Here is a 26,763-nt window from a genome sequence, read left to right on the forward strand (position 1 = left end):
CCCTGCTCATGCTCTGTCTCTCTCTGTTTCAGAAATAAATAAACGTTAAAAAAATTAAAAAAAAAAAAAAGAAAATCCTAAGAAAGAGAAAACACGTTTACAGTACTGTATTTATTTATTGAAAAAAATTTATTTTTTTCTATTTATTGAAAAAATAGAAAAACATTTATTGAATTTTTTTTGAATTTATTTATTTGAAATAAATTTATTGAAAAAAATTTATTTATTATTTATTGAAAAAAATCTGCATATAAGTGGATCTGCACTGTTCAAACCCATGCTGTTCAAGGGTCAGCCATAATAATGATAAAAATCCCAGCGATATTTAAATAGGTAAGGAGGAAAATGAAAGACATTTTTAATCCCATTTCCATGAGAATAATCTAACTTTCTGGTATATATCCTTCCAGACTATTTTCCTATACGAATCTATATAAACATAGATATTAGTTTTTGTAAAAGGAGACTGTACCAATTATATTTGAAATTTCCATTTCAATAAATGATATAAGTTTTATTAATGGCTAAGTAGTATTACATTTTATAGACTCTATACTCTAACTGTACCATAATTTAATTACTTCTTCCCCATTAATGCATTTTTTTTACTGATTCATTTTTTTTACTAACATAAACAGCAGTCTGATGAGCTACACTTAGAAGTGTGATTTCTGTCTCAAAGGTATATGTAATATGTGTGTAGGTGGGCCAGAAAAATCACATTTCTAAGTTCATCAGATTGTTGTGCACACACACAGAGTCTTAACTGGCATCCCAAAAGTTGTATTACAACCAGTAGTGTGTAAGTTAAGAGTGCCTGTTTCTGCAACCGTGGGACTGATAATTTTAATCTTTCAGTAAAGTATTGTGGCAGTCCTGAAGAAAAAGGATTGTTTTTGGCTAGGAGGTGACAGCTTCTACCACAGCTTGCTAGCACGAAATATCAATACTTCTTGTAAGGATGGAAACCATGAGCTAAGTAAGGCTGCTCTCTTCCTCTAGACTGACTTGTTTTGAAGTGACTAAATATTTCATCTTAAAAGGGCACTTCTGGTAATTTAGCTTGAGTAATGAAACCACAGTCCTCTGCTCTGACTTTCTGCTGGTTTCAGAATGCATCCTGAAGAAGAGAGAGAAATCTGTAAATGTAATACAAAAATTAAGCGTGGAGAATAATGACACTAAAAAGACATTCAAAGCTATCAGGGATACTCCATACCAAGGTTAATAAACATAATCTGCTTTCCTAGAAATTAAGAGCTGGCACTGTATCAGAAGAATCGGTTCCTCGTAGTTTGTGAGGGACCAATTGATCATGACAATGCAACTGAGGCATTTTAAATGTTGTATTAAAAACCAACTGAGGGAGAAAATATTTTTACATCTGATAAAGGATTTATTATCCAAAACATACAAAGGAGTCTTGAAACTCAACAATAAGAAAACCATCAACCCAATAAAAAATCAGTCAAAGACCTTAACAGACACCTCATCAAAGAAGATATACAGGTGGCAAATAAACATATGAAAAGATGCTCTACCATCATATGTCATCAGGGAAATGCAAATTAAAGCAATGAGATACTGCTACACTCCTACTAGAGTGGCCAAAATCCAGAACACTGACACCACCAAATGCTGAAGGATGTGAAGCTACAGGAACTCTCATTCGCTTCTGGTGGGAATGCAAAATGTTTAGCCACTTGGGTGGTTTCCTACACATACTCTTACCACGCAGTCTAGCAATCCCAAGTATTTACCCAAAGGAGCTGAAAACTTGTGTCCACATAAAAACCTGCACATGGATGTTTATAGCAACCTCACACATAATTGCCAAGATTTGGAAGCAACCACAATATCCTTCAGTAGGTGAATGGATAAATAAACTGTGGTCCGTCCAGACAATGGGATTTCATTCAGCAGTAAAAAGGAGTCAGCTATCAAGCCATGAAAAGACAGGGAGGAACCCTAAATGTACATTACTAAGTGAAAGAAACCAATCTGGAAAGACTACAGACTGTACGATTTCAGCTATATGATATTCTGCAAAAGACAAAACTATGGAGACAAGTTAACAGATCAAAGGTTGCCAGGAGTTGGGGTGGGAGATGGGAAGGGATGAACAGGTGCAACACAGTATTTTTAGGGCAGTGAAAATACTCTGCAGGATACCATAATGATGGATGTATGTTATTAAACATTCGTCCAAATCCACAGAATGTACAACACCAAGAGTAAACTCTAAGGTAAACTGTGGACTTTGGGTGATTACGATGTGTCAATGCAGGTTCATCAATTGTCACAAATGTACTACTGTGGTGGGAGATGTTGATAATGGGGGAGGCTATGCATGTGTAGGCAGGGATTATATGGGAAATCTCTGTATGTTCCTCTCTTTTTCTTTTCTCCTTTCTATCTTCTGCCCACTTTGCTGGGAAGATGACCACAACTGTAGAAACTGTGTAGCAGTGCAAAAGGCTATTAAACCATTTATCTAACATTTATAAAACACTCCATGCAACAAAAGCAGAATATATTCTTCCCAAGTGCTCCTGGAACATTCACTAGGATAGACCATGTTTGGGCTATAAAAACTGTAACAAATGTCAAAGAATTGAAATGATACAAAATATGTTCTCAGACCATAATGGAATTACATGGAAAATTAGTAACAGGAAGATATGAGAAAATCTACAAATGTTTGGAAACTGAACCATATACTTCTAAATAACCCACGGCTTAAAGGAGACATCACAAGGAAAACTAGGAAAGATTTAATGGAAAGAAAATAAAAATATACCCAAATTTGTGGGACACAGTTAAAGCAGGTCACAGAGAACTATCATAGCATTAAATGTCTATATTTGAAAAGAAGAAATGTCTCAAGCCAGTGATCTATGCTTCTACATTAAGAAACTAGAAAAAGCACAAAATAAATCCAAATTAAGCAGAAAGTAAAAATAAGAAATAGGAAAAATCAAATAAATCAAAGACAGATAAACAATATAGTAAATCTAAATAGAAATAGACCTAAATAGAAAACTAAAAAAACTAGTTCCACATCAGTAGAATTGACAAACCTCTAGCCACACTAAGAAAACAAGGACACAAATTAATGATATCAGAATGAAATAGGAAAAATCACTACAGACCCTACAGACCTTGGAAGAATATGCTCCTGAAAGAGAAACTTAGGTGAAATGCACCAATTCCTTGCAATGATTAACTTACATGATGTCATCCATGCTCCCCTACTCAGGGGCTGACAACAGCTTTCCACTGTTAACCATGTCATATATAAACTTTCCTGTTTAGTTCTTCAGCTATCCAAACTCTTGCCCTTCATATCTAATTCAACCTTATTTCCTACAACTTTCCAAAGAGAATCTTCTGCTCTTAATTCTGTCTCCTTGTTCATGGTGGTCATCTAACTATAGTGGTCCTCACCAATCAAGTTATTTTCAAGGTTTTATTTAAATTCCAATTAGTTAACATACAGTGTAATATGAGTTTCAGGTGTAGAATTTAGTGATTCATTACTTCCTACCAGTCAAATTCTAACTGCCATTCAAAGCTCAGGTCAAATTTCATCTCTTTTAAAATCTTCCCTTACTTTTGTAACGAATTAGTTCGGTTGTCTGAACTCTTATTTACATTTTATATTGAGCATAGGAGTGCTGGGTGGTCTCTCTTTGTTGAGCATCTGACTTTAGCTCAGGTCATGATTTCACAGTTGGTGAGTTTGAGTCCCGCATTGGGCTCACTGCTGTCAGCATGGAGTCTGCTTTGGATCCTCTGTCCCCTTCTCTCTGCCCCTCCCATGCTTAAGCTCTCTCTCTCAAAAATGAATAAAACATTAAAAAAAAGAACTTGGGGTGCATAGGTTTTCATGAATACATCTCTTGAGTACCCACTAGGCATTGTGTGAGGCACTGGAGATATACGACAAATGAAGTCCCTGAAGTTTACATTCAAAAATTGGAGGAAACACTATACACAAACAGACAATATAACGAAAGACTGTGATGGCTGTTACAAAGAAAATCAATATTACTATGTAATAACCTGCGTAGGCCAATATTAATTACACTGGGTGATCAAAGATGGCATTTCCAGGAAGATGAAATCTAAGCACAAGCTTGAGGATTGAGAGTTGAATGAGCCATGGGAAAAACCAGGAATGAAACCTTTTAGGCAGAAAAAGATTTTAAAGATAGGCAGTAGGAAAGTAGTAGGCTTATTCAAGGAACAAAAAGGAGACTAGCATGGTTACATCATAAAGAGCAAGGGGAGAGAAGAGCAGGAGGGATGAAGAGGACCGATGGCTACTATTCTAAGGACAGGAGAAAGAGGAGAAAGCTACTGAAGGACTTTAGGCAGGGAAGTTACATGGCGTTATGTGTTAAGAGATCAGTGTGGCTAACATACAGAAAATGGATTTTAGGGTCACAAAAGTAGCAGGAAGATAAAAGACACCTGAAGTGGTCTAGGCAGGAGACAGCAAGGACTTGAACTGGGATGATGGCAATGGCAGTAGAAAAAAAAAAAAAGACATAAAATATATTTGGAAATTGCACCAACAAGACATACTAAGGGCTGGTTGCAAGACACAGAGCAGGTAGTGGTTTTGACAAAAAAAGAGAAATCAGAAATGACTCATAGGTAAACTATTGTTTTTATAAGTATAGTTTTATCTTATGACTAAGAATATAAGACCACAAAGGTAACTACCATATGCCTTCTATTACCCTGTTTCTAATACACTTTCACTGTGACCGTGTTTAAAATGATCCTGGCTATCCAAATCACTACTTCTTACAAAGAAGATTCTGGTATATCATGGAGTTCTTAATGAGCATTAAAGACCACCTCCTCTTAGCGTAGAGTTTACAAAATGATGATTTTCCCATAGAACTGGCTACTTCCTTTTCCTACAAAATTTTTATTTTTAAAATATCCTACTCAGGTTATTCACGTCATGTTTCTATTAATATTACTCTAGATTTCCACCCATCCTTCACTGATTATACCTGGGAGTCTCTTTAAAGGCCTGTATGTTTTTTCCATATGTGACATGTTATCTTACTGGGTAAGGTAACAATCATTTGCCACTCAAATTTTACCTTATTAAAGGTCTTCCCATATACTCTCAACTTACTATTAATAAAAAGAGAATGATATTTTAGCCTTCAACTCTTACCAGTTGGACATTTTGTTTACTTCTGAAAATCTGTGAATGATAATCATGCAACACTGTTAAGTGTACTATTTTTAAAGCTCCTCCTAAATTATTGCTTTAATGAAGTCTTAAAAGTCTTAAAAATATATTAAATAGGATATGAAAAAAGAACTAACCACAAAAGGAAAGGTTAATAAACTGGGCTTCATTAAAATTAAGAATTTTTTTTTTTAATTTTTTTTTTAACGTTTATTTATTTTTGAGACAGAGAGAGACAGAGCATGAACGGGGGAGGGGCAGAGAGAGAGGGAGACACAGAATCGGAAGCAGGCTTCAGGCTCTGAGCCCTCAGCCCAGAGCCCGACGCGGGGCTTGAACTCACGGACCGCGAGATCGTGACCTGAGCTGAAGTCGGACGCTTAACTGACTGAGCCACCCAGGCGCCCCTAAAATTAAGAATTTATGCTCATGTAAAGAAACTATTAAGCAAGTGAAAAGGTAAGCCAAAAATTGGGAAAAGGTATTTGCAATACATGTATCTAACACAGGACTTCTATCCAGAATGTATAAAGGACTTCTACAAAAGAGAAGAAAACAACAATACAATTTTTAAATGGACAAAGCACTGGAGTAGGTATTTCTTAGGAGAAGACACCCAAATCATCATGAAGCAAATGAAAAGGCGCGCAACACCATTACACACCAGGGAAACAAAAACTAAACTCACAACGAGGTACCATGGGAATCTTCCCAGGTTAGCTAAGATTAAGACGACTGACAATGTGAGCGCAAGATTAAGTTGGTACAAATACTTTGGAAAATCATTTGGCAGTATTTTTTTTTTTAAATTTTTTTTTTTTTCAACGTTTTTTAATTTATTTTTGGGACAGAGAGAGACAGATCATGAACGGGGGAGGGGCAGAGAGAGAGGGAGACACAGAATCGGAAACAGGCTCCAGGCTCCGAGCCATCAGCCCAGAGCCTGACGCGGGGCTCGAACTCACGGAGTGCGAGATCGTGACCTGGCTGAAGTCGGACGCTTAACCGACTGTGCCACCCAGGCGCCCCTCATTTGGCAGTATTTACTCATGCTGCAAATACGCATTCGTACCCAGTAATCCCACTCCAAGGTATACCCCAAGAGAAAGTGTACATGCGTGTAACCCCAGATATGTACTAGAATGTTCACAGTAGCGTTAATGGTAACGGCCCCAACCCACCCCCAGAAGAGATGACGGAATCGTGGTACGTCCATACGAGGGGAACTACTGCGGCTTAGGAAAGAATTAGCTCCTGCTACCAGCAGCACAGATGAATCTCACAAAGGGTACCTGGAACAACAGAAGCCAGGAGCCCAGGAACAGACGTGACTGTGCTGGTCTTTGGGCCTGCAGTGACAGGGTGGGACACAAGGGAAACCGCTGTGCTGCTCGAAATTTGTGTCCTGGACGTTCATCCAGGATTTGACTATACGGGAGAGGCATCCAGCTGGACATCTAAGATGTATGCACTTTACTGCACAGAAGTGATACTTCAATAAAAAATAATAATAAATTGAAACAGAAAAAAAAAATCAATAAAGAAGATAATTATCTAAATGATTTCCTCATTAAAATTGGAACAGAAAATAACCTTCAGGACAAATTGAGCGAACATGCATGTTGGCTACGGGGTTTTTCAGTCACAGAAAGTGCAGGATTCAGTCGATCAGTTAGTTTATTACTCAGCTGAACACTGCTAATCAATTTTACATTTCTGTCCAAGTTCTGTGCTGTTTAATTTATATTCAAAATTGCCTGAGGACTGAAAGCGTAAGGAATGCTAATACTAAAGAGCACGTCACTGGAAATAAAAATGATAATTTTGAACATTTTCTTCACTCTCAGATTTATAAATTGGATCCATCTAACCTTAGTTCTTTCTGGGCATATCAAGATACCACAGTACTTCAAATACCTATGTTAGAAAGAAAAAAAAATCTTGATGACTACATTTAATCTGGCTTTTTATTTATTAGAAGTGGGCATTTTCTACCCCAGGAACGTATGTAAGTAAGTGTTCACAACTAGAAGCCTAAAGCCTTGTCACTTACAAATGCAAAAAATTATCTGAATAAACCAGTTGATTCTCTTATTTAAAAAAAAAAATTTATGTTTATTTATATTTGAGAGAGAGAGAGACAGAGACAGAGACAGACAGACAGAGCACAAGCAGGGGAGGGGCAAAAAGAGAGGGAGACACACAATCTGAGGCAGGCTCCAGGCTCCAAGCTGCCAGCACAGAGCCCAATGTGGGGCTCGAACCCATTAACCGTGAGATCATGACCTGAGCCAAAGTCGGTCACTTAACTGACTGAGCCACCCAGGCGCCTTATTTTTTTTTTAAAGCGTAATATCCAAGATACCCAAAATAAGGTACTAGAAAGCAGTTGTTGCTCTATATTTGATACTTTAATGTGTAGCTAAATTTTAGTGTGTGTTTTAATGCATATTCGGTCTACCAAATCAAAATCTATCGTTTTAAAAATCTGTCAACAAAGTATGGGTCTTCCTACATAATTTAAATAGCAGGGAAAGTTCACGTTGAGACACATAAATGAAGAACACACAGCTTTCATCTATCAAAGGAACAAATGTGTCCAGACATAAAACGTGCGTTTTACCTTTAGTGAGAGTTGAAATCCGAAACCTGTGCATCACAAAACAGGTCCCGCTCTTGTTCTTGAAAAGACTACACTGAGTCGGCTGCTCAGGCACATGCAGGTTGCCTGAACGGTTACCTAACTCTCCGTTTATTAAGTTATGGAATACGTCTTCTCGACACTTCTTCATTTTAGAATTTCTGGTGAAAATGTTTATGAATGAGAATTCCTCTGTAGCTGGTACACAGTTAAAGTTCAATTACAAATACTTTTCAGAAGCCATCTCTCCGAATGGAGACGATTTAAAGATGCAGCAAAGCTATGAAGAGCTAAAACTTTTTAGGAACTTTCAAATTATGAATAAAAGAATATTTGCCTTGGGAGACTGTTCCACTATTGTAGTAAGATACTAAAATATTTCTTACTTTCCAAATTACAATACAAACAGCACCAGAAACACCTGGGTGGCTCAGTCAGTTAAGCGTCCAACTCTTGATTTCTTTCAGGTCATGATCCCATGGTTCGTGGGATCGAGCCCCGCACTGTGCTCTGGGCTGACAACCAGGAGCCTGAGGCCTGCTTCTCACTGTACCTCTCCCTCTCCGTCTCTCTCTGCCCTTCCCCTGCTCGCGCTCTGTCTCCTTCTCAAAAATAAATAAACATTAAAAAATTGCACAATGAAGGAGCTGGAAACTATCACCATTGGTGGAGATTATGGTGCCCGACAGCAACCATTGGAAATGAAGAGCTACAGATACTGTGACAGAATTCAAACCAACCCTGAAGTAGAAGAAGTTATAAACCATTCTAAGAAGTCTCTGTGGGAGCCAGCAAGGGAGAATGGCTGGTAAGCAAAAAACGTCTTCAACAGTCTTTAATAGTCATCAGGTTTGGGATGAGGGGCTGTAGTAGGTCTAGTGTGGTGATTACAGAGGATGAGGAGAGCAAGGATTATTGGACGTGAGACAATCTGTCCCTTCATTTACATTGCTGCTATAGCAACCCTTCCATTTCCAAAATAACTCATTCTTGAGCTACGTAATCGCTTCCTAACTGGTCCCACCTCCAATTCTTCACCTCTGTACTCTATCCTATATGCCACTCCCACAACTATGATCTTAAAACATTGCACAGTTTTCTCTCCATCCCCCCAAGCCACTTGACTAGACAAAGTTTATCCCTAGGCTGAGAGTCAAGGTCAACCGCAATTTGGTCAACGGCTAAAATCCTCATGGAGTGCATCATAAGGGAGAGAGAACTGGATTTCGGTTTCAGGTAACTAGAAAAAGCCGAGCTCTGCTCCCTTGGATGTCATGTGACCTTTCTGAGCTGCAGGTTCCTTATTTGTGACAGAAATTTTAACGATACTTAGGAATTATGTTGAGGAACACGATGGTGATGACTTTACTAATAATAGCTAGCATCTGTAGACGGCTTAGTAGGGGCCAGGCACTGCACTAAGCACTTTACATGAATTAGCCATTAAAGTATTACGGATACTGTAAAATACTACAGAAATGCTAATTACTCTTTTCTAAGTTCTCTCAAACCATCTGCCAGTAAGTCAGTTCTAGAATCTTAATTGTGGTGATTTATCTGTAAAAATGTACAAAAAATGTCAGACATAGTATCTTACCTCCTCTGTGTCTGGCTCCCATTCGCCTGGCAAGGACGGCCAAATCTAACCGTCTACTGAAGACCATTTGGTTTTCGAAAAAAACAGGATAAATACTACTCCTTCTAATATCAAAGGCTGACAATCTTCTCCAAACCGAAGTTTCTTTTCTTACTCCAATCACCTTCTCACCCCAAACACCGCTAAGTCGTTAGTATGAACCATGGCTCTGAAGCCCTAGTAAGTTAATGGAAGAAAATAGAAAACAAAACAAAACTCTAGGCCGAGTGAGGAGTTCTGAGATAAAGTCTTGTTTCTGCTTTACACCAGCTGTGCTACCTTTGCAGTTACCTCAGGGGCCTCAGAAGGACGAGGGCTATGAACGTCCTATATATAGCTCTACCTCCAGTGCTGGAATCAATCCTCTTATAGACACACAAAATAGAGTGAGTTAGGGGCACCCGAGTGGCTCAGCTGGTTGAACATCTGGCTTTGGCTCAGGGCATGATCTCACGGTTCATGGGTTCAAGCCCCGTGTCGGGCTCTGTGCTGACAGGTCGGAGCCTGGAGCCTGCTTCAGATTCTGTGTCTCCCTCTCTCTCTGCCCCTCCCCTGCTAGTGCTCTGTCTCTCTCTCAAAAAAAATAAAAAGTGAAAAAAATAAAAATAAAAAATAAACAGAATGAGTTAATGAAATGATGATCTTCCAAGATGACAGCTTTTGCATGTAGACTACAGTGGAAATGTCACGGAAACAATGCAAGCATATCCAGGATCACCAGGCTGAAAAAAGCATTTTTGGATGCATACTACTGAGAATAGTTTCTTTTATGTTCTTTATCATGCCTTGCATTAGATACTGAAATGCTTAACATGATTCATGGTGGTATGGGGGGAGGGGTCTCCAGATATTTGGGAGCAAGAAGGCCAAACTCCAGAAATGTAATGACCTGAAGGGACCTTTACTAATTTGGCAAACTTTCTAAGTGTCAGGTGCTGGATATCAGAATGGAAGCAGTTTAGCACCAAATAAATACATGAAAGAAACTTTTCTTGTTAACATAGATGGTAGTTTATGTCAAAGGGTATATACCTATGCCTAGAGTTTTCTGTGGAAACTAAACTTTAATATATTATGTTCTTAATACAATCAAATCTGCTCTTCAAAGTTAATTGTATGTAGGTGGGAACAGTAAAATGACACGGGCAGGTACTCTGTGAGGACACATACGCTGTGAGGGCAGGTGGTAGGTGCTCCCATCAACCTGCCATCTTTTAAGAGTTAAGATACAACATCAACTCATTCACTTGTTATCTTTAATAATATTTTAAGACCTTCACAGAGAAAGATAGTGCTCTTCTATCAAAGTAACTTCTAAAATAACGTTTCCCTAAACATGTTTTGTTGTTTCAGATAATTATTGTGGCATTTAAAAACCAAACAAAAAACCTGCTCCAAAACTTAATGGCTTGACATAACCATTTTCCTAGTATTTCAGGAATTTAGGCAGAGCTCAGCTGGGCAGTTCTTCTGGCGGGGCTCACTCAGTGGTGCTCGGTTAGGGCTGGGCTGAGTGGAAGGTCAGAGATGGCCTCACCGCCGGCCTGGAATGTTGGTGGGCATGAATAGTCTCCACTGTAGTCTCAGCCCTCTTCATGCGTTCTCCAGCACGGCAGCTCAGGGCTTCCAATGACCATCGTGGAAGGTGCTTAGTCTTGTTAGTGACTAGGCCCAAAACTTGCTTAGCATCACTTCGGCCATACTCTGTTGGTCAAAGTAGTCGCAGGCCAGCCCAGATTCAAGGGGAACGGAAACGGATCCTCCTCTCAATGGGAGTTGTGTCAAAGAATGTGCAGCCATCTTTAATCCAGCATGCTTAGAGAAAATGATGTCATCTTTAAAAACTGAGTAAAACGTCATCAGTATTTGTTGATCCAAATCCACAAATGCAGTACAAAAGGATGTTGGCCAGGTCAAAGGAAGAGACTCTATACATAGACTAGACATCATGAACATCTATTTAAATTGTGATACTAAAAACAGGGAATTTGAGGTAAGAGTGTAGAATGGGCATATAATTTATTGCCCAGAGACACTTCTGAGATAGAAATGGGTACTGTAAATAATGTGCCATGGACACAGGCAGACACCTGAACTGTCCAGGTAGTCCCCTTTGGAGAAAGGGGACCAGATCAAAGCAGTGATACGTAATCAAAGGAAAAGATACAAGGGATTGTGAGAAGCCAATCAGTATGGTCTACAAAGAAAAGCTTCCAGACTCATTATTTAAACAGGATGTGCTGATGAGAGCCATGGACCCAGTCTCCTTTCCCCAAACAGTCCCTTCTTCCATAAACGTCCAAGCGTTTCTTTCAACGAAACCAGATGACGTGCTCAGGGTGGTCTTAGGAGTAAGCGTTTTCTGTCATCAAGGGTAGCCTTTCAAAGGTACGTACCTCTGGGACTGGGGTGCTGACTTGTTAGGCCTGGGTGTAAACGTGCCATGAGGGCTGCTTTCCTCTGGGCAACTGCTGCTGGTGGCCACGGCATGGTCCCTGCCGAGCCCGAACGCAGCCAGAAGATCCTTCCCACCCAGCGCCCCACGCAGAAGCTCAGGTCCTTCCTCACTGAAGGCCGCAGCACGCTGAACCCAGTTAATGACCATTTGAGGGCAAGGACAGAGTTTATGCAAACGTTACTGTTCCTCAGCGTGAGACCACTGAAAAAGAAGTTGTGTGTCCTTAGAACTGTGCACAAACTGAATTAACCATGAAGAAATTCTTTCCTCATCTCCTGCTCTTCAAAAGTATGCTGACAAAAGTTGTCTCAATTTCCAGTTAGCTCTGAAGCATGTGCGCATACATGTATTTATCTGTCTGAGCCATGGCATCCAGCCCTCCACGGTACCGACAGTACTGATGGCCGGTGTTTGTTTGGAGTGTTGGTTCAAAAGCAGATAAAGAACAGTCTTGAGTGTATGTGGGTCATTTGAGTGGAGGTGGGGGTGACATTCTGGATAGTATAATTTTACATATACCGTATTTGGATATTTCAGTTTTGTTAAATGCAAAGACAAAAAAGATACAAAGGTAAAGCTTATTCATTTCTTTTTTTTTTTAACGGCTATTTATTTTTAAGAGAGAGCGAGTATGAGCAGGGGAGGGGCAGAGAGAGAGGGGACAGAGGATCCCAAGCAGGCTCTGCACTGACAGCAGTGAGCCCGATGTGGGGCTTGAAACCACGATCCCTGAGATTACGACCTGAGCAGAAGCTGGAAGCTCCACCCACTGAGTCACTCAGGCGCCCCTACTCTTCATTTCTTAATCTATGTTCAACTATCCTTGATAATCAGCTAGTATCTTTAACTAGTCCCCAGCTATCTTCCCGGAAGACTAGCTAATCTACTGTTCTTAATTTTCCACAAATTAGTTTACTTTTCTAATGCTTTCTAAAATAACAATTCTGCTCAAACCATTTTACAACCAAATATAAACAGAAAATAAGATTTCATTTCCAAGGAGGATCAAAATATACTAAACATAATGAAGTAAATATATAATCGTTGGCATTACTCTTACAGGCAAAGTTTTCATTTCTACGATGAGTTACAACGCATGAAAAAAGTCCTTAGAAAAGGAGGCCCTGGTAAAAGCAATGTTTTTTGGTGTAAAAATATTTTGGAACTTGGAAATCAAATTGTTTTAAAAAGCATTTTGTCCCTCTCTCTATATATGTAATTAGTTCAACACTGTCAAATATATATTCACTTACAGTACATGCTGGCATACCAGAAGGCCAGATACTATCTTGTACTGATTTTGCCTAATGCCCAGGGCAATGTTATGCAAATGAAGCGGGTTAAAGCATAGTATTTAATGTTGACAGTGATGACTTTTTTTTTAAATTTTTTTTAATGTTTATTTATTTTTGAGAGAGAGAGAGAGGAAGGGCCAGAGAGAGAGGGAGACACAGAATCCGAAGCAGGCTCCAGGCTCCGAGCCATCAGCACAGAGCCCGATGTGGGGCTCGAACTCAACGAACCGCGAGATCATGACCTGAGCCGAAGTTGGACGCTTAACCAACTGAGCCACCCAGGCGCCCCGACGGTGATGACTTTTATACAAAGACAAATAAAACTTCTGGAATCAATTTATTAAAAAGCTCGGTCAACATTTCTCGGTCTCTAAACTACCTATCCCTACCTACCTACCTATCTAAACTGGCCATTGAAGAGTGTTAAAATGATCTTTACCCCAGGAATAGTTTCTGGTATTCATAAAAAGGTCTATTACCACTACCAACATTTTCAAGAAGTGTTATTTAACAAATACTTACTATATGCCTCATCACTTTTTGTAATGTGTTCTTTGTACTTAAAATATATGTACTGAAAATCATCACAATTCTTTGTGAGTCACAAAAACATACTGTCACCAATTATAGCCAACACAGTCTCTACTGGAAGGCAAAGACAAAACCCCCAGAGTCTATGCTATAATTTCTATAACATACTGTACTAGGACTTCACACCCAGACGAGAAAGCAGTGGGAAAGAAATGGAAATGCAATACTAAATTAGCTATATAGCTATCTAGATACGGTAAGGCAAGTCTAACTCTGAAGAAAACGTGGGGCAGTATACTGTTTTATAAAGTCAGATGAATACTTAGACTTCATTCCTATTTGTGTGATTTTCGGCGAAACTTTACTACTGATATTTTAGGGTTACCATGTAAAGAAACACTACATTCGTTACCTCATCAGTATTATACCCATATTACAGACGAGGCCGTTGAGATGCAGATAATGTTAACTTGCCTCTAATTACATGACTAAGTACTGCAACTCAGCTTTAACCAGATTAACACTTACCGTCTTTATAAATAAGATCAGTTTGCATAAGAAAATAAAATGCCAAATTAGAGCAATTATCATATATACGGTAGTTGTTATATTCCCTGGAAATCTAAGGATGGATGTATTTAGAGTTTAGAACAAAACAACAAAATTCTCCATCCTGGGGCAGAGAAAAACACCTGAGATTTCATTTACAGAAAGCTGTAAAGATCCCTAATAGAGAAGAAAATACGAAAATGTAATGAATTATTAATATGATGAGGTATTTCCACATTTGAATTATTAATTTGTAAGGGTTGCTCCTTAGAAAAGCATGAGAGATAACACTCCTAAATGTTTTAAGTAAGGGTTTATGATGTTTCTCTTGGGCATTTCTCCTAAGTGATATCAAGATATATATATATAATTATGGTCATCTTCATCTATTTTTACTGTCACAGGGAGAGCTGAATCAATATCATCCTGGACAGAGGCAGCAAACCTCTTATAAAGATCACTTTCCAAAGCTTCTTCGGCAGCCTGTGGCAAAGCTGGACCATCCTGCAATCACACGTTCCAGTCTGAATGTCACTACAGCATCTCTTTCTGTCTTAAGTCTTCATGAGGCAGGAGCTATCCTGCCTTACCAGAATGAATAAAATTACACAAGAAATGAGAAAAATGTCATGTTTTTAACACGCACAAACACATGCTTCTTCAAAAGGCAGACTCTGTGTATGTTTTTGTTTAGTGTCTGAACTTTATCTTTCTCTGTAACAGAGGTTAGCATGTTACTAACTCAGGTTAGGAAGTGTTTCATTTTTGTAGCATTTATGTAGGGCTGCTGGAAACTGGGAAAGCAGGAAGAAAAGATAAATGTTGCTTCAAACTATTACTGAGATCGTTGTATTTATTTTTTCTTGGAGGACAGACATTCTAGGACAGCCCTTTTCAAACTGTGTGATGAGATCAGTTGAGTGGATCAAGAAGAACATTTAAAAACAATGAAATAAAAAAGAATAAAGTAGAAAAAATATTACAAGCAACACAGGAAAGTTAACTATTATTTCATGAAACTTTGGTTTTAGTTAGACATATTTATGCTGTGCACGCGCATGTGTGCTGTGTCACAATGTAAAATGTATCTCTTAACTTAGGGCCACGATTAAGAAAATGTGACAGCCACTGCTGAGTGAATGCATGGAAGCAGATACAGAGATGTGTTATTTTTTCAATACTTTGGTTTTTTTGATAGATTATAACAATTAAAAAACAAAACATAAGCTACTGATGAAAGAAACTGAAGACACAAATAAACGGGAAAACACTCCATGCTTGTGAATTGAAACAATACTGTTAAGATATCCGTACTGCTCACAGCAATCTACAGATTCAGTGTAATCCCTACCAAATTCAATGCCATTTTTCACAGAAATAGAACAAATCTAAAATTTGTGTGGAAGCACAGGAGACCCTGAACAGCCAAAGCAATCTTGAGAAAGAGCCAAACTGGAGGTGTCACACTTCCTGATTTCAAACTACATTCCAAAGCTACAGTAACCAAAACTGTATGGCACTGACATAAAAAATAGACACAGAGATCAATGGAACAGACTAGAAAACCCAGAAATAAACATATGCATACATGGTCAACTAATTCACAACAAAAAAAGCCACAAGTATACAGTGGGGAAAGGATAGCCTCTTCAGTAAATAGTGTTGGAAAAACTGGACAGCCACATGCAGAAGAATGACACTGGATCAGTATCTCTACCATACACAAAAATCAACTCAAATAGATTAAAGACTTGAACAGAAGACCTGAAACCATAAAATTCTTTGAAGGAAATATAGAGAGTAAACTCCCTGAGACTGGTTTTGGCAAGGATTTTTGGGATTTCACACCAAAGCAAAGGTTAACAGAAGAAAAATAAATAAATAAATGGGACCACATCAAACTAAAAAGCTTCTGCGTAGCAAAGAAAACCATCAACAAGGTGAAAAGGCAATCTATGAAATGGGAGAAAGTATTTTCAAACATAAATCTGGTAAGAGGTTAATATCTAAAATATACAAAGAACTCATACAACTTGACAGAAACAAAACAACTCAATTAAAAAAAAAATGGGTAAAGGATCTGAATGGACATTTTCCCAAAGAGGATGTACAGATGGCCAACAAACATATGAAATGGTGCTTTAATCATCAAGGAAATACAGATCAAAACCACCATGAGGTATCACCTTGCACCTGTTAGAATGGTAATTATCAAAACGGCGAGAGATAACAAATGTTGGCAAGGATGTGGAGAAAAAGAATCCTTGTGCACTGTTGGTGGGAATGCAAACTGATACAGTCACCATGCAAAACAGTATGGAGGTTCCTCAAAAAGTTAGAAGTAGAACTACATGTGATCTAGCAATTCTACTTCTGGGTATTTATACAAAGAAAACGAAATCACCGTCTTGAAGAGGTATCTGCACTTCCACGGTCACTGAGGCATAATAGCCAAGACGTGGAGAAACCCAAGTGTCCACCGATGAATGAATGGACAGGGAAAATGTGGTATGTATGTATGCATGTATGTATGTACACACACACACACACACACAGAATATTATTCAGCCACAAAAAAAGAAGGAAATCCTGACATCTGAAACAACATGGACAGACCTTGAGGACATTATGCTAAGTGAAGTATGTCAGAGTAAGACAAATAATGTATGATTTCACTTATATGTGGAATCTTAAAACAAAACAAAAACGTGAACTCATAGATACATAGAACAGATTGATGGTTGGCAGAATGTGTGTGTGTGTGTGTGTGTGTGTGTGCGTATGTGTATGATAAAAAGAGAGAGAGAGAGGTAGTCAAAAGGTACAGATTTCCAGTTATAACAGCATGGTGACTACAGTTAGAATAACTATATTTGAAAGGTGGTAAGAGAAAATTGTAAAAATTGTCATCACACACACAAAAATTACAGCTATATGTGGTGATGGATGTTAATTAAACTTACTGTAGTGATTGTTTTGCAATATATACACATATCAAATCATCATGTTTAAGGAGTAACAAACACTTCTAAATGTTTTAAATAACAGTTTACAATGTTTTTCTTGTGTAATTTCACTAAGTGAAAAAAACTGTCAGTTATAACTCATTTTTTATTTTATTTATATATTATATAAATATAAAATTATATATTATAGTCATATTACATTATATGTATTATATTATATATATTATAATATATTATAAAAAATTTTTAAGAAACAGAAAAATTATAAATCACTGTATTTTCCCTTAAGAAATCAATTTTAGTATGTTTTCAAGCCTTAAACATATTAAGACATTAGAGAAACTAAAAAACAGAACAAAGCAAAAACAACAAACTATCCAATTCTGACAGTGAATATCTTTCAGCATTTTGAGTAAAAAGAATGTATAATTTCAAAGTGTACTTAATTTACACACTGTAATCTATTTAAAATAGCTTATTCAGATACAGTTTTTAGCAATGTGTAATATTTTCAACATCAGGTCAAAATGCTTCAGATTCCAAAGACTTCCAATGTTGCTTTGTTACTGGACTTACCAAACCATGACTTCAATACAACGTGCTGTTGATATTTGATTCAGAAACTCAATAATCTTATTTTGATTCACAGGCCTAAATAAATTTTATTTCACAGCTGTGATCATTAATTTAAACTGAAATATATTAAAAATCAGGCTAATGTAGGTGTTTTGTTTTTGTTTTTTTTAGGGTTTTCCTACAAGAATAAAAGGTGAAATAGTTGGAATATTAGGTCCCATATTTCCAAAGAGATTTCAAACTCTTTTTTTTAATTTTAACGTCTTTATTCATTTTTGAGACAGAGACCGAGTGCAAGCAGGGGAGGGGCAGAGAGAGAGGGAGACACAGAATATGAAGCAGGCTCCAGGCTCCGAGCTGTCAGCACAGAGCCCGATGTGGGGCTTGAACCCATGAACCGCAAGATCATGACCTGAGCTGAAGTTAGACGCTTAACTGACTGAGCCACCCCAGGCGCCCCGAGATTTCAATCTTTTGGAGGTTTACAGTTAAATCTATTCAAAGAGTATTTAGTACATACCATGTTAAAATCTTCGCGACTAGAGATATGTTATTTTTAGGTATTTTGATAATCTTAAAACTTTACCCATATGTTTATATCTAACTTATATACTTTATTGAAATGCAGTCATCTAAAGTCATAGCATTACCATTATTGGTATTATTCCCCCAAAAGGCACAATTTGATCTGGTAAAGCATAAAGGTATGTTTTAACTTCTCTGTCAGGCTGACAATAATTTTTTTAAGTGCATTTATTTTTGGGGGGAGACAGCATGCATGTGTGAGCATGCCTGAACAGGGGAGGGACAGAGAGGGAGGGAGAGAGAGAATCCCAAGCAGGCTCTGTACTGAAAGCTCAGAGCCGTATGCAGGGTCTCTATCCCATGACCATGAGATCATGACCAGAGCTGAAATCAAGAGTCGGTTCTCAACCAACTGGGCCACCCAGGTGCCCCTGAGAATAATTTTTAATATAATAAAGCACAGCTGTCAAAGTAACAAAAAGGCAAATATATATGGTGTATTTCTGCACGCTATTAAAATTTCATGATGCATTTCTTACAGAAATATCTCTACATTTATACTTTTGTAACTATTCTGTCTCTATCATTTGTATCTCGTTAGAATCTACTCATATCCAAACTGAAATATTTTTCCAAAAAAAAAGTAGCATACTTAGAATTCTTTTTATTCTGTAGGCCAGAAAAATATAAGTATATATGAAAATAGTAGGTAAGAACAGATGGAGAGAAACAGATAACAAGGAAAAGTCAAAACAGAAGCAAAAAACCCCCCTTAAGAGTGGAATCACACATCCTTCCCCAGGGGCTTAGGTTTGAAGACAATGGCTAAGAAAAAAAACTGTGTAACATAAAAATTATCCTTGAAAAAAAAATCTCTTGAGTTCAGTATGATATACATGCCTTTATGTCAAGTTCATTGCTTAGAAATATGTGTAAATGTATAATCTATGCATTGTAGTGTGCCACATATAATTTCCTGGAAGAGGACACAGAGAAAAGTGTATTACTAACTGAAAAACTTTAACAAATAAAAAGATTCCAGCCTCGTTGGCTCTGCCTATTGGTTGAGTCATCTAGAACTATCTTACCAGTTCCTCCACCTCCTCCTTAGTGACCCTATTCATTACCTGATCTTTTCCTAAAGGAACACTAGAAAGTCAACATCATCCACTTGCCTGGTGACCGGAGTATTTCTCATTCAGTGGTCGGTGGTCAAATCATCCGTTTGTTCTTGTCAGAGGACTTACCAATATGCAGGGACAGTGGTATCTTTTGTCTGTGTGCAGAATGGTTGGCTGGCTACTTAAATTACTTTTGACCCCTCTCCCTTAAAAAAAAATTATAATAATGATCTCTCTGATTACAGATTTCATTGACACAACTGTCACCAAATCTTAACCAGACAAGACTTGCAGGTCATGGGCTGCTGATTCTTTAAGGTTCATATTAAACTGTGCCTCTTCCCTCACCATGTCCACTAGAGAGAAGAACCAACAGAATGTTAGAGCCAAAGGGAGATCATCTGCTCCACCTGCAAAGTGAACTTAAAAAATTCCAGTCTTGGGATGACAAGGAGAAAACTACAATATTGTAATGTTCTAATTTTACAATGCAGCAAAAACAAGTTTCTCTTCCAGGAAAACAACACTTGGGGCTATAAAAAGTGATGCATGGCTTCTAGGCTCTGTACCTTGGAGGCCAAACTTTCAATTATAATTTTGGTTACTGGAGGTATCAAACTGGGGAAGGATGTGTTTGTACAGTAAAGAATGGTGGCAGACTCTAGAAATTTCACTTACTTGGGACAAACAAGTCCCAAATCCCTGGTTTCGGCTCTATAACACCAAACTGTCATGGGTCAAGATCTATGTGTAGAAACTGACAACCAGCTCCTGCTTTAGAGAAGGTTTTTATAGCTACTTATTGTGAAGAGGAAGAGTGCAAACTATCAGCTGGGTCACTTAAAAACGATCACTTAAATGATATAAAAATATTAGTAAATATTAGAAATAATAGTAAAATAATAAAAAGTAGTAAAATAGTAAAAATATAGAAAAAAAATTTACTTTGGGTAGTACAAATCAACCACCTTTCCCCGTTCTTTTTCCCAATCATAAAACGCCCCACACCTTCTAGCCTCTAGTAATGTGCAGTCTCCTCTGTATATCTTACAAGTTTCAAGTTCTATCCTTGGCCATATTCATTTACAATTTCTATTCCTGGCCATATCCATTCATTTCTCTCTCTTTATGTATACTCTACCCAGGAGGTTTCATCTACTCTCCACATCTGAACCAGAGATGACCCTGAGTCTTTATATTCATAGATAACGGGAACAGATCTTTCAGGCTTTATCCAAATATTCTAATTACTTATTAGGTGCATCTATATGGATGACTGCCATGTCCAACGTTGAAATCATCTCCCCCAGCTATCCCTCCATGAAAGAAAGACAGAATCTTTCTACTTGGCACAGAAACTAGATTATCACAATATGGCACGACTATTCCTTCTGACTCTGGTCTATTGCCACTAAGCGGTCAATCACATCACCTCCATGTTACCATTTTTTATACCGATTTTGATCATGGTCCTTCACTACAAGATCAAGTCCAAAGTCTTCAATCTTCTGTAACTTAGCTTTACACTTTTTTTAGCCTTACCTCCTTTCACACTTCTATATGAATTCCTAGTTTAGCCAATTTAGTCTATTTAACAGCCAGTAAACATATTCTATGCATTTCACATGCCACTTCCGGAAGACTTTGTCCTCCTGATTCTTCAAGGTTCCTATTAAACTTCACCCTTTCCGTGTCACCCTAACTAGATACAAGTGCCGTCACAGAATATTAGAGCTGAAGGGAGATCATCTACTTCATCTGCAAAATGGACTTGGAAGAATCATCTCCTCCATCTATAAAAGTAAAATGTTTGGGGAGGGGCGCCTGGGTGGCTCAATTGGTTAAGCGTCCGACTCTTGATTTCAGCTCAGGTCATGATCTCACAGTCTGTGAGTTTGGGCCCTGTGTTAGGCTCTCTGCTCACAGTGTGGGAGCCCTCTCTCTCCCTTGGGATTTTCTCCCTCTCTCTGCCCCTCCCCTGTATGCCCTCTTTCTCTCTCTCAAAATAAAAATAAATAAAACTAAACAACAACAAAAAAAAAACTGTCTAGAGAAACTGAGGCCAAAGGACAATAAAAACACTTTTATTTCCAAATACTGTTTTTTTCCAATACATTTTTCCTGAGTGTTTCCTCTGTGCCAGGAGCTGCACTGGCCACACAGAATGAGAGTTTAATGAGAAAGACTGATTGCATGTCTATTATCACACAAATAGCTAGACTTCGGTGAGTGCCACGAGAAGAGGGAAGTACAGCATGCCACTTATGTCTGAAGTATGACGGCTCAGGGAAGGAGTGAGGCATGAGGTTAACCTTGTGTGTGAAGGAGTTAACTCAGTTTGGGAAGACGTAGAAGGCTTCCCTGAGGAGGAAGAAATCTTTTAAGTAAGGGTGAAAGTGAGTAGGAATTAACTGCACAAGGTAAATGATTGCTACATGTAGAAGGGAAGCCCAGGCAAGCACTTCCAAGGAACTAAAAGAAGGTGTGGGTGCTGAGAGCTAAGGGACAAGGAAGACTGCACAAGGTGAGGCCGGAAAGGCAGGGATGGGCAGGAGCACACTGCACCTGGGAAGATCATGTGAGGATTCCTGGGCTTTATTCTAAGAACAATAGGCCTGGGACAGCATGTTCCAAGATACTTCAAGTCAGGACGATGGCTTACCCTAGGAGGCATGGGAAAAGCAACTTGAAATCAGAAAAAATTCTACTAGTTTTATTTCAATTGAAACATCTTCTGTATCCCTATCACACTTCCTGGAGTGTGTGTTCTCATCTGAAGTCATGTCAAAAAAGGGAACTCAGGGCAAAAAAGGAAAGCACGTGAATTTATAAATACGGCCATTTTTTAGTTGGTCCCCTCGGCTCGGACAGGAGGTAGTGTATGGATATGAATGTCTCTGCAACTGTCAACACTTAAGGCAGTACAGCCTTGTTTGACATTTTCTAAAAGCCCAATACTCCATACAAGGACAATCCAATAAAAAGCTCTATTTCACTATCTGGCCATGAATTGGTGCTATACTTGAAGTTAAATCTTCATTCTCTTCCCCTTTCCCATAAAACCATTAATAAGGGAAAATATTTTGAGAATATACCAACAAAACTTTTTCAAGGTGTTGTTTTAATCCCAATTGCTTTTTGTTCTCATCTTGTCTACACCAGGTAATGAATTTCAAAATGCACTCACAATTTATTTTCTCTAAAATTACATTTATATCAAGGATAAAATTTCAAGAAGGTTGGGTGACAACATTATTAATAAAAGAACAGGTGGAATTTTGGAGTGATTTCTCTGTTCAAGGTATTGTGCTAGACACCTGAATATGGGTTATCTCATCTCATTTAATCCTAATAAAGACTTTGAAAGGCGCATCTATCTCACAGATAAGAAAACCGAGGCTTATTGTTTCCCTACAATATATACACCTTACACCTGTGTTGTCAGTATGGTAGTCTGCTGCCACATGTGGCTACTAAGCACCTGAAATATGGCTAGTCTGAATTAAGATGTGCTGTGAGTGTAAATTACACACCAGATTTCGAAAATGTAGCATAAAAAGATTTCTCAATTTTTGAATATTGATTACATGTTAAAATGGCAATATTTTACATAGTGTGTTACATAAAACGCATTATTAAGATTAATTTTATCTGCTGTACTTTAAAAAAAATAAGCTACTAGAAATTTTTAAATTACATGTGTGGCTCACATTATACTTGTATTGAACGGTGCCAGCCCAAGCTGGATACTGAATTTGTCAGTAAACAACAAGTTCAAAGGCAGCCTGGTATAGAAGAAAAGAGTATATGGATTCTAACAGAACTCGGTTTAAATCCCTCCATCAATGACTAGTCTTGGGTTAAAGACCCAACATCTCTGCACTTCACCTTTGTCACTGGCATTATGGTGGTATTAAATATCCCCAAAAAACTGCTGTATGTAATTATGTAAAGCAGCTAGTGGGCAGAAGGGAGGGGACACTTACTGAATACTTCCTATAACAACTAGTTAATTTAAAAATGGATTTCCCAAAAGAGTAGAAAGTTCACTTATTTGAAAATCATATTTTATTCTCTTTAAGTGGGAAGAGTTAAATAACTAGCACATTTAATGCCTGCTTTAGCATAATATATGCATTATACACTGTACTGAAATATATATAATATACACAGATTCTTTCTTTCTATATAAGTTATTTAGAATATGTTCTAGGCTGGGGGGCCAGATGATAAAGTTAGGATGAGGTATAAAATGTGAGGACACAGAAGGGTCCACGGGGCCCTCACAGATACAATGGATGAATTCCAGTGAAAAGAGTTTATGAACTCTACTTCAGCTGATCCCTGGTCTTTTTACCTCAAGAACTGAGACTAGTGAGTAAAAAGACATCTGGGCAAGTAGAATTTTCCTCTTTTCATAGGCAAACAAATAAATTGTTCAGTATACCAAATTTAGACTAGCCTGCTATTAGTAATCTCCACTAAATCATAAGAAACTACAAAATTATGTGGACTAAACTAAGGATATTTTACCATATTCTGTCTCCTAGGCTTTTGTCAAGAAGTTTGTCCTTTGTATGTGACTTTATCAATGTCTGAGTTATAGGTATACATTTAAATGTATACAGTAGTATACATTTAAATATGGAGCAGTTGGGGCATTTACTTTACTATTTGACATATGTTTATGGCTTAAGATCGCCATGTGACAATGTATTAGACTGCCCTGTTCTGTATTGTTGTTGTTGTTTTTAGTAGTATGGGGGAAGTATTAATTCAGGATTTGAGTCACTTCAACGTAGCGCCTTAAGAGTCAGACACCTATTAAATTTAGCACCAAAACTGTTCATTTGTTTCCTGTAGCAATTAACTCTAAGAAAATGAGACTGGAGAAGTAAAAAGCTATCAGATTTGAAGATCTTAGAATAGCAAGAGGAGCCATGAAAATATTCACTTTATTCAAAAGTTTGAAATTTAAAAGAAACTAATATACAAAATTTTAGTTTAGCTATTAAAGTGCATGTGCAATGAGTTAACAGGGGGATGGGGACATATGTTGCATTAAAAATCCCCTGTGATTTCATATGTTGCATTAAAAATCCACGTCTTGTAATGAATTTTTGAGTACCCACTGAACACACGTGACTTGGGCTTTGCTCTTTCAGACTACTTGAAATGTGATTATATCTACAGTATACTTACAACTACCTTTCAGTAAGTGTCTTCAAATGTGGAGCTACAGCTAGAATTAGGTAGGGAAAAAAATTACACTAAATCAAAATTATTAGCAATTATTAATAAGAATCAGACAAAATAATAATGCGTAACTAGTAATTAGAAAAATTTGCTAAAACCTTGAACTAAGATATTATTATCTTTCTGATGCTGGAAATTCTAGGAAAATATATAGTCAGTTAACATAAGAGAAAACAAATACTCGAAACCATTTAAGCTACCAACCGTATTTTCAAAATGCATGCTTAAAAAAAGAGTTCATATCAGGAAAAAGCTTACTTGCATTAACTTTAAATTAGCTAATACCTGAGTTACACCTTTGAAGAAACTTCTGTTTTGTTTCTAGGAATGCTTTTTTCACTTCCTTTTCTTTCTTCCTTTCTTTTCCTTTCTTAGGGGGGTAAGGCAGTTGGATTTAAAAAAAAAAGTTAAGCCACATTCTTTAATGTGAATGGCATATTTGTGCTCCTATATGCTAATAACTCTCAATCTCACTGAGCTGTTACGATGTCTTCAAATAATTTAATAACGTCTTCAAAGTTTCATCTTAATTGCAGAGTTCATTTTTGTAAAACGCCTTGGCACCACTCGATCTTTTAAGAGAGGAGAAAGGTCTCTGTCCTCTGGACTTGACATTTTTTGCCGTATATGCGTGAGCAATTTTTGCTGTCAAATATTGCAAAGGTAGATTTTTTGTTGTTGCTCAACCTGAAAATGTCTCCACTATGCTTGCACAGCTCCCCTCTTCCCAGTACAGACCTACCCAACCCTTTTCTCCCCCTGCCAAGTTTTAAACTTTGTTTCCTTTGGGGTTCTGTACAAGTGCTACTAACAATATCCAAGAGACAAAGAGCTGGGCTGTGGGTTCACGGGATGCCAAATTTGAGTTGTGAAACAAAGCACTCAAATTTAAGATTCAAGATGATGGTGGTGGTGATGCTGGCAAAACCCCCACATATTATTATAGAGCATGAGACCCCAGAGCCATCTCCCTAGACAGCTCCCCCTGCCCACAGCCACCCAGAGCACTGGGGAGTGCTGGCCCCGGGACGTCGGCTGCCGGCCGCATCGCGAAGCCCCCTGCCCGCCCCCGGCCCTCTCACCGCTTCACTCGGATGATCTGGTCCCGCATGGGCTTGATATCCTGGAAGCTCTGCTGGTTGACGAGGCTGTAGACGAGGATGAAGCCCTGGCCGTTCTTGATGTACAGGTCCCGCATGGACGCGAACTGCTCGGTGCCCGCCGTGTCCAGGATCTCCAGCACCGACGGCGACGAGTCCACCTCGATCTCCTTGCGGTAGAAGTCCTCGATGGTGGGGTCGTATTTCTCGATGAAGGTGCCGGTCACGAACTGCACGGTCAGGGCGGATTTGCCGACCCCGCCCGAGCCCAGCACCACCACTTTGTACTCGCGCATCGTCCCTCCGCGGCCGCCGCCGCCGCCGCCGCCCGCGACATAGACCTACGCCCGCCGCGCTGCGCCCCCGGACCCTGCGCCGGCGGCCGGCCCCGCCGCCTCCCGCGGCCGCCCCCACCTCACGGCCGCCGCGGCCCCCCGGGCGCCGGCGGAGGGAGCAGTAGCCCTGGGCATGGGCCGAGCAGGGCGGCAATCCGGCCCGCGGGCGCCGGCAGGCACTGAGCACGAGCTGCGAGCGGGAGCCGCCGGAGCCACCGGAGCCGCCCGAGCCGCGGGCCCGCAGTGCCACCCGCCCGCCCCGCCCCTCGCGCCTCCACGCCCAGCTCCCCGCCCGCCGCCGCCGCCGCTTCCTCGGGCGCCGGAGCGCGCGCCCGAGCGGGAGCCGCAGCGCTGCCGGGGGCGGGGCCCGGCGGCAGGAGGCGGGGCTCCGCGGCGCGGCCCCGCCCCTGCTCCCCGTCGCCTAGGCGGCCGGCCGCGCGCGCTCCCGGGAGACTGCGCGGTGCGGAAGCCTCGGCTCGCGCTTAGATAAACAACCTCCTCTGCCACGCAACAACACCTTACCCTGCACGCCCCGTCGAACCCCAGGGCCTGCGTA

General features: G+C 39.2%; 1 protein-coding gene across 1 annotated transcript in view; it reads right to left on the reverse strand.

Annotated features, from left to right (window-relative positions):
• Nucleotides 1-26,285, reverse strand: part of RAP2A (RAP2A, member of RAS oncogene family) — a 35,976-nt gene extending 9,691 nt beyond the window's left edge. The window contains exon 1 of the mRNA XM_019444048.2: nt 25,855-26,285. Within this exon, the coding sequence (XP_019299593.1) occupies nt 25,855-26,168 (314 nt within the window). The 5' untranslated portion in view covers nt 26,169-26,285. The remainder of the gene's footprint in view (nt 1-25,854) is intronic.
• Between the last annotated feature and the right edge of the window lie 478 nt (nt 26,286-26,763).

The sequence above is a fragment of the Panthera pardus genome, unplaced genomic scaffold, assembly GCF_024362965.1.
Source record: "Panthera pardus isolate Hobbes unplaced genomic scaffold, ASM2436296v1 HiC_scaffold_1, whole genome shotgun sequence".
Taxonomy (NCBI): Eukaryota; Metazoa; Chordata; class Mammalia; order Carnivora; family Felidae; genus Panthera; species Panthera pardus.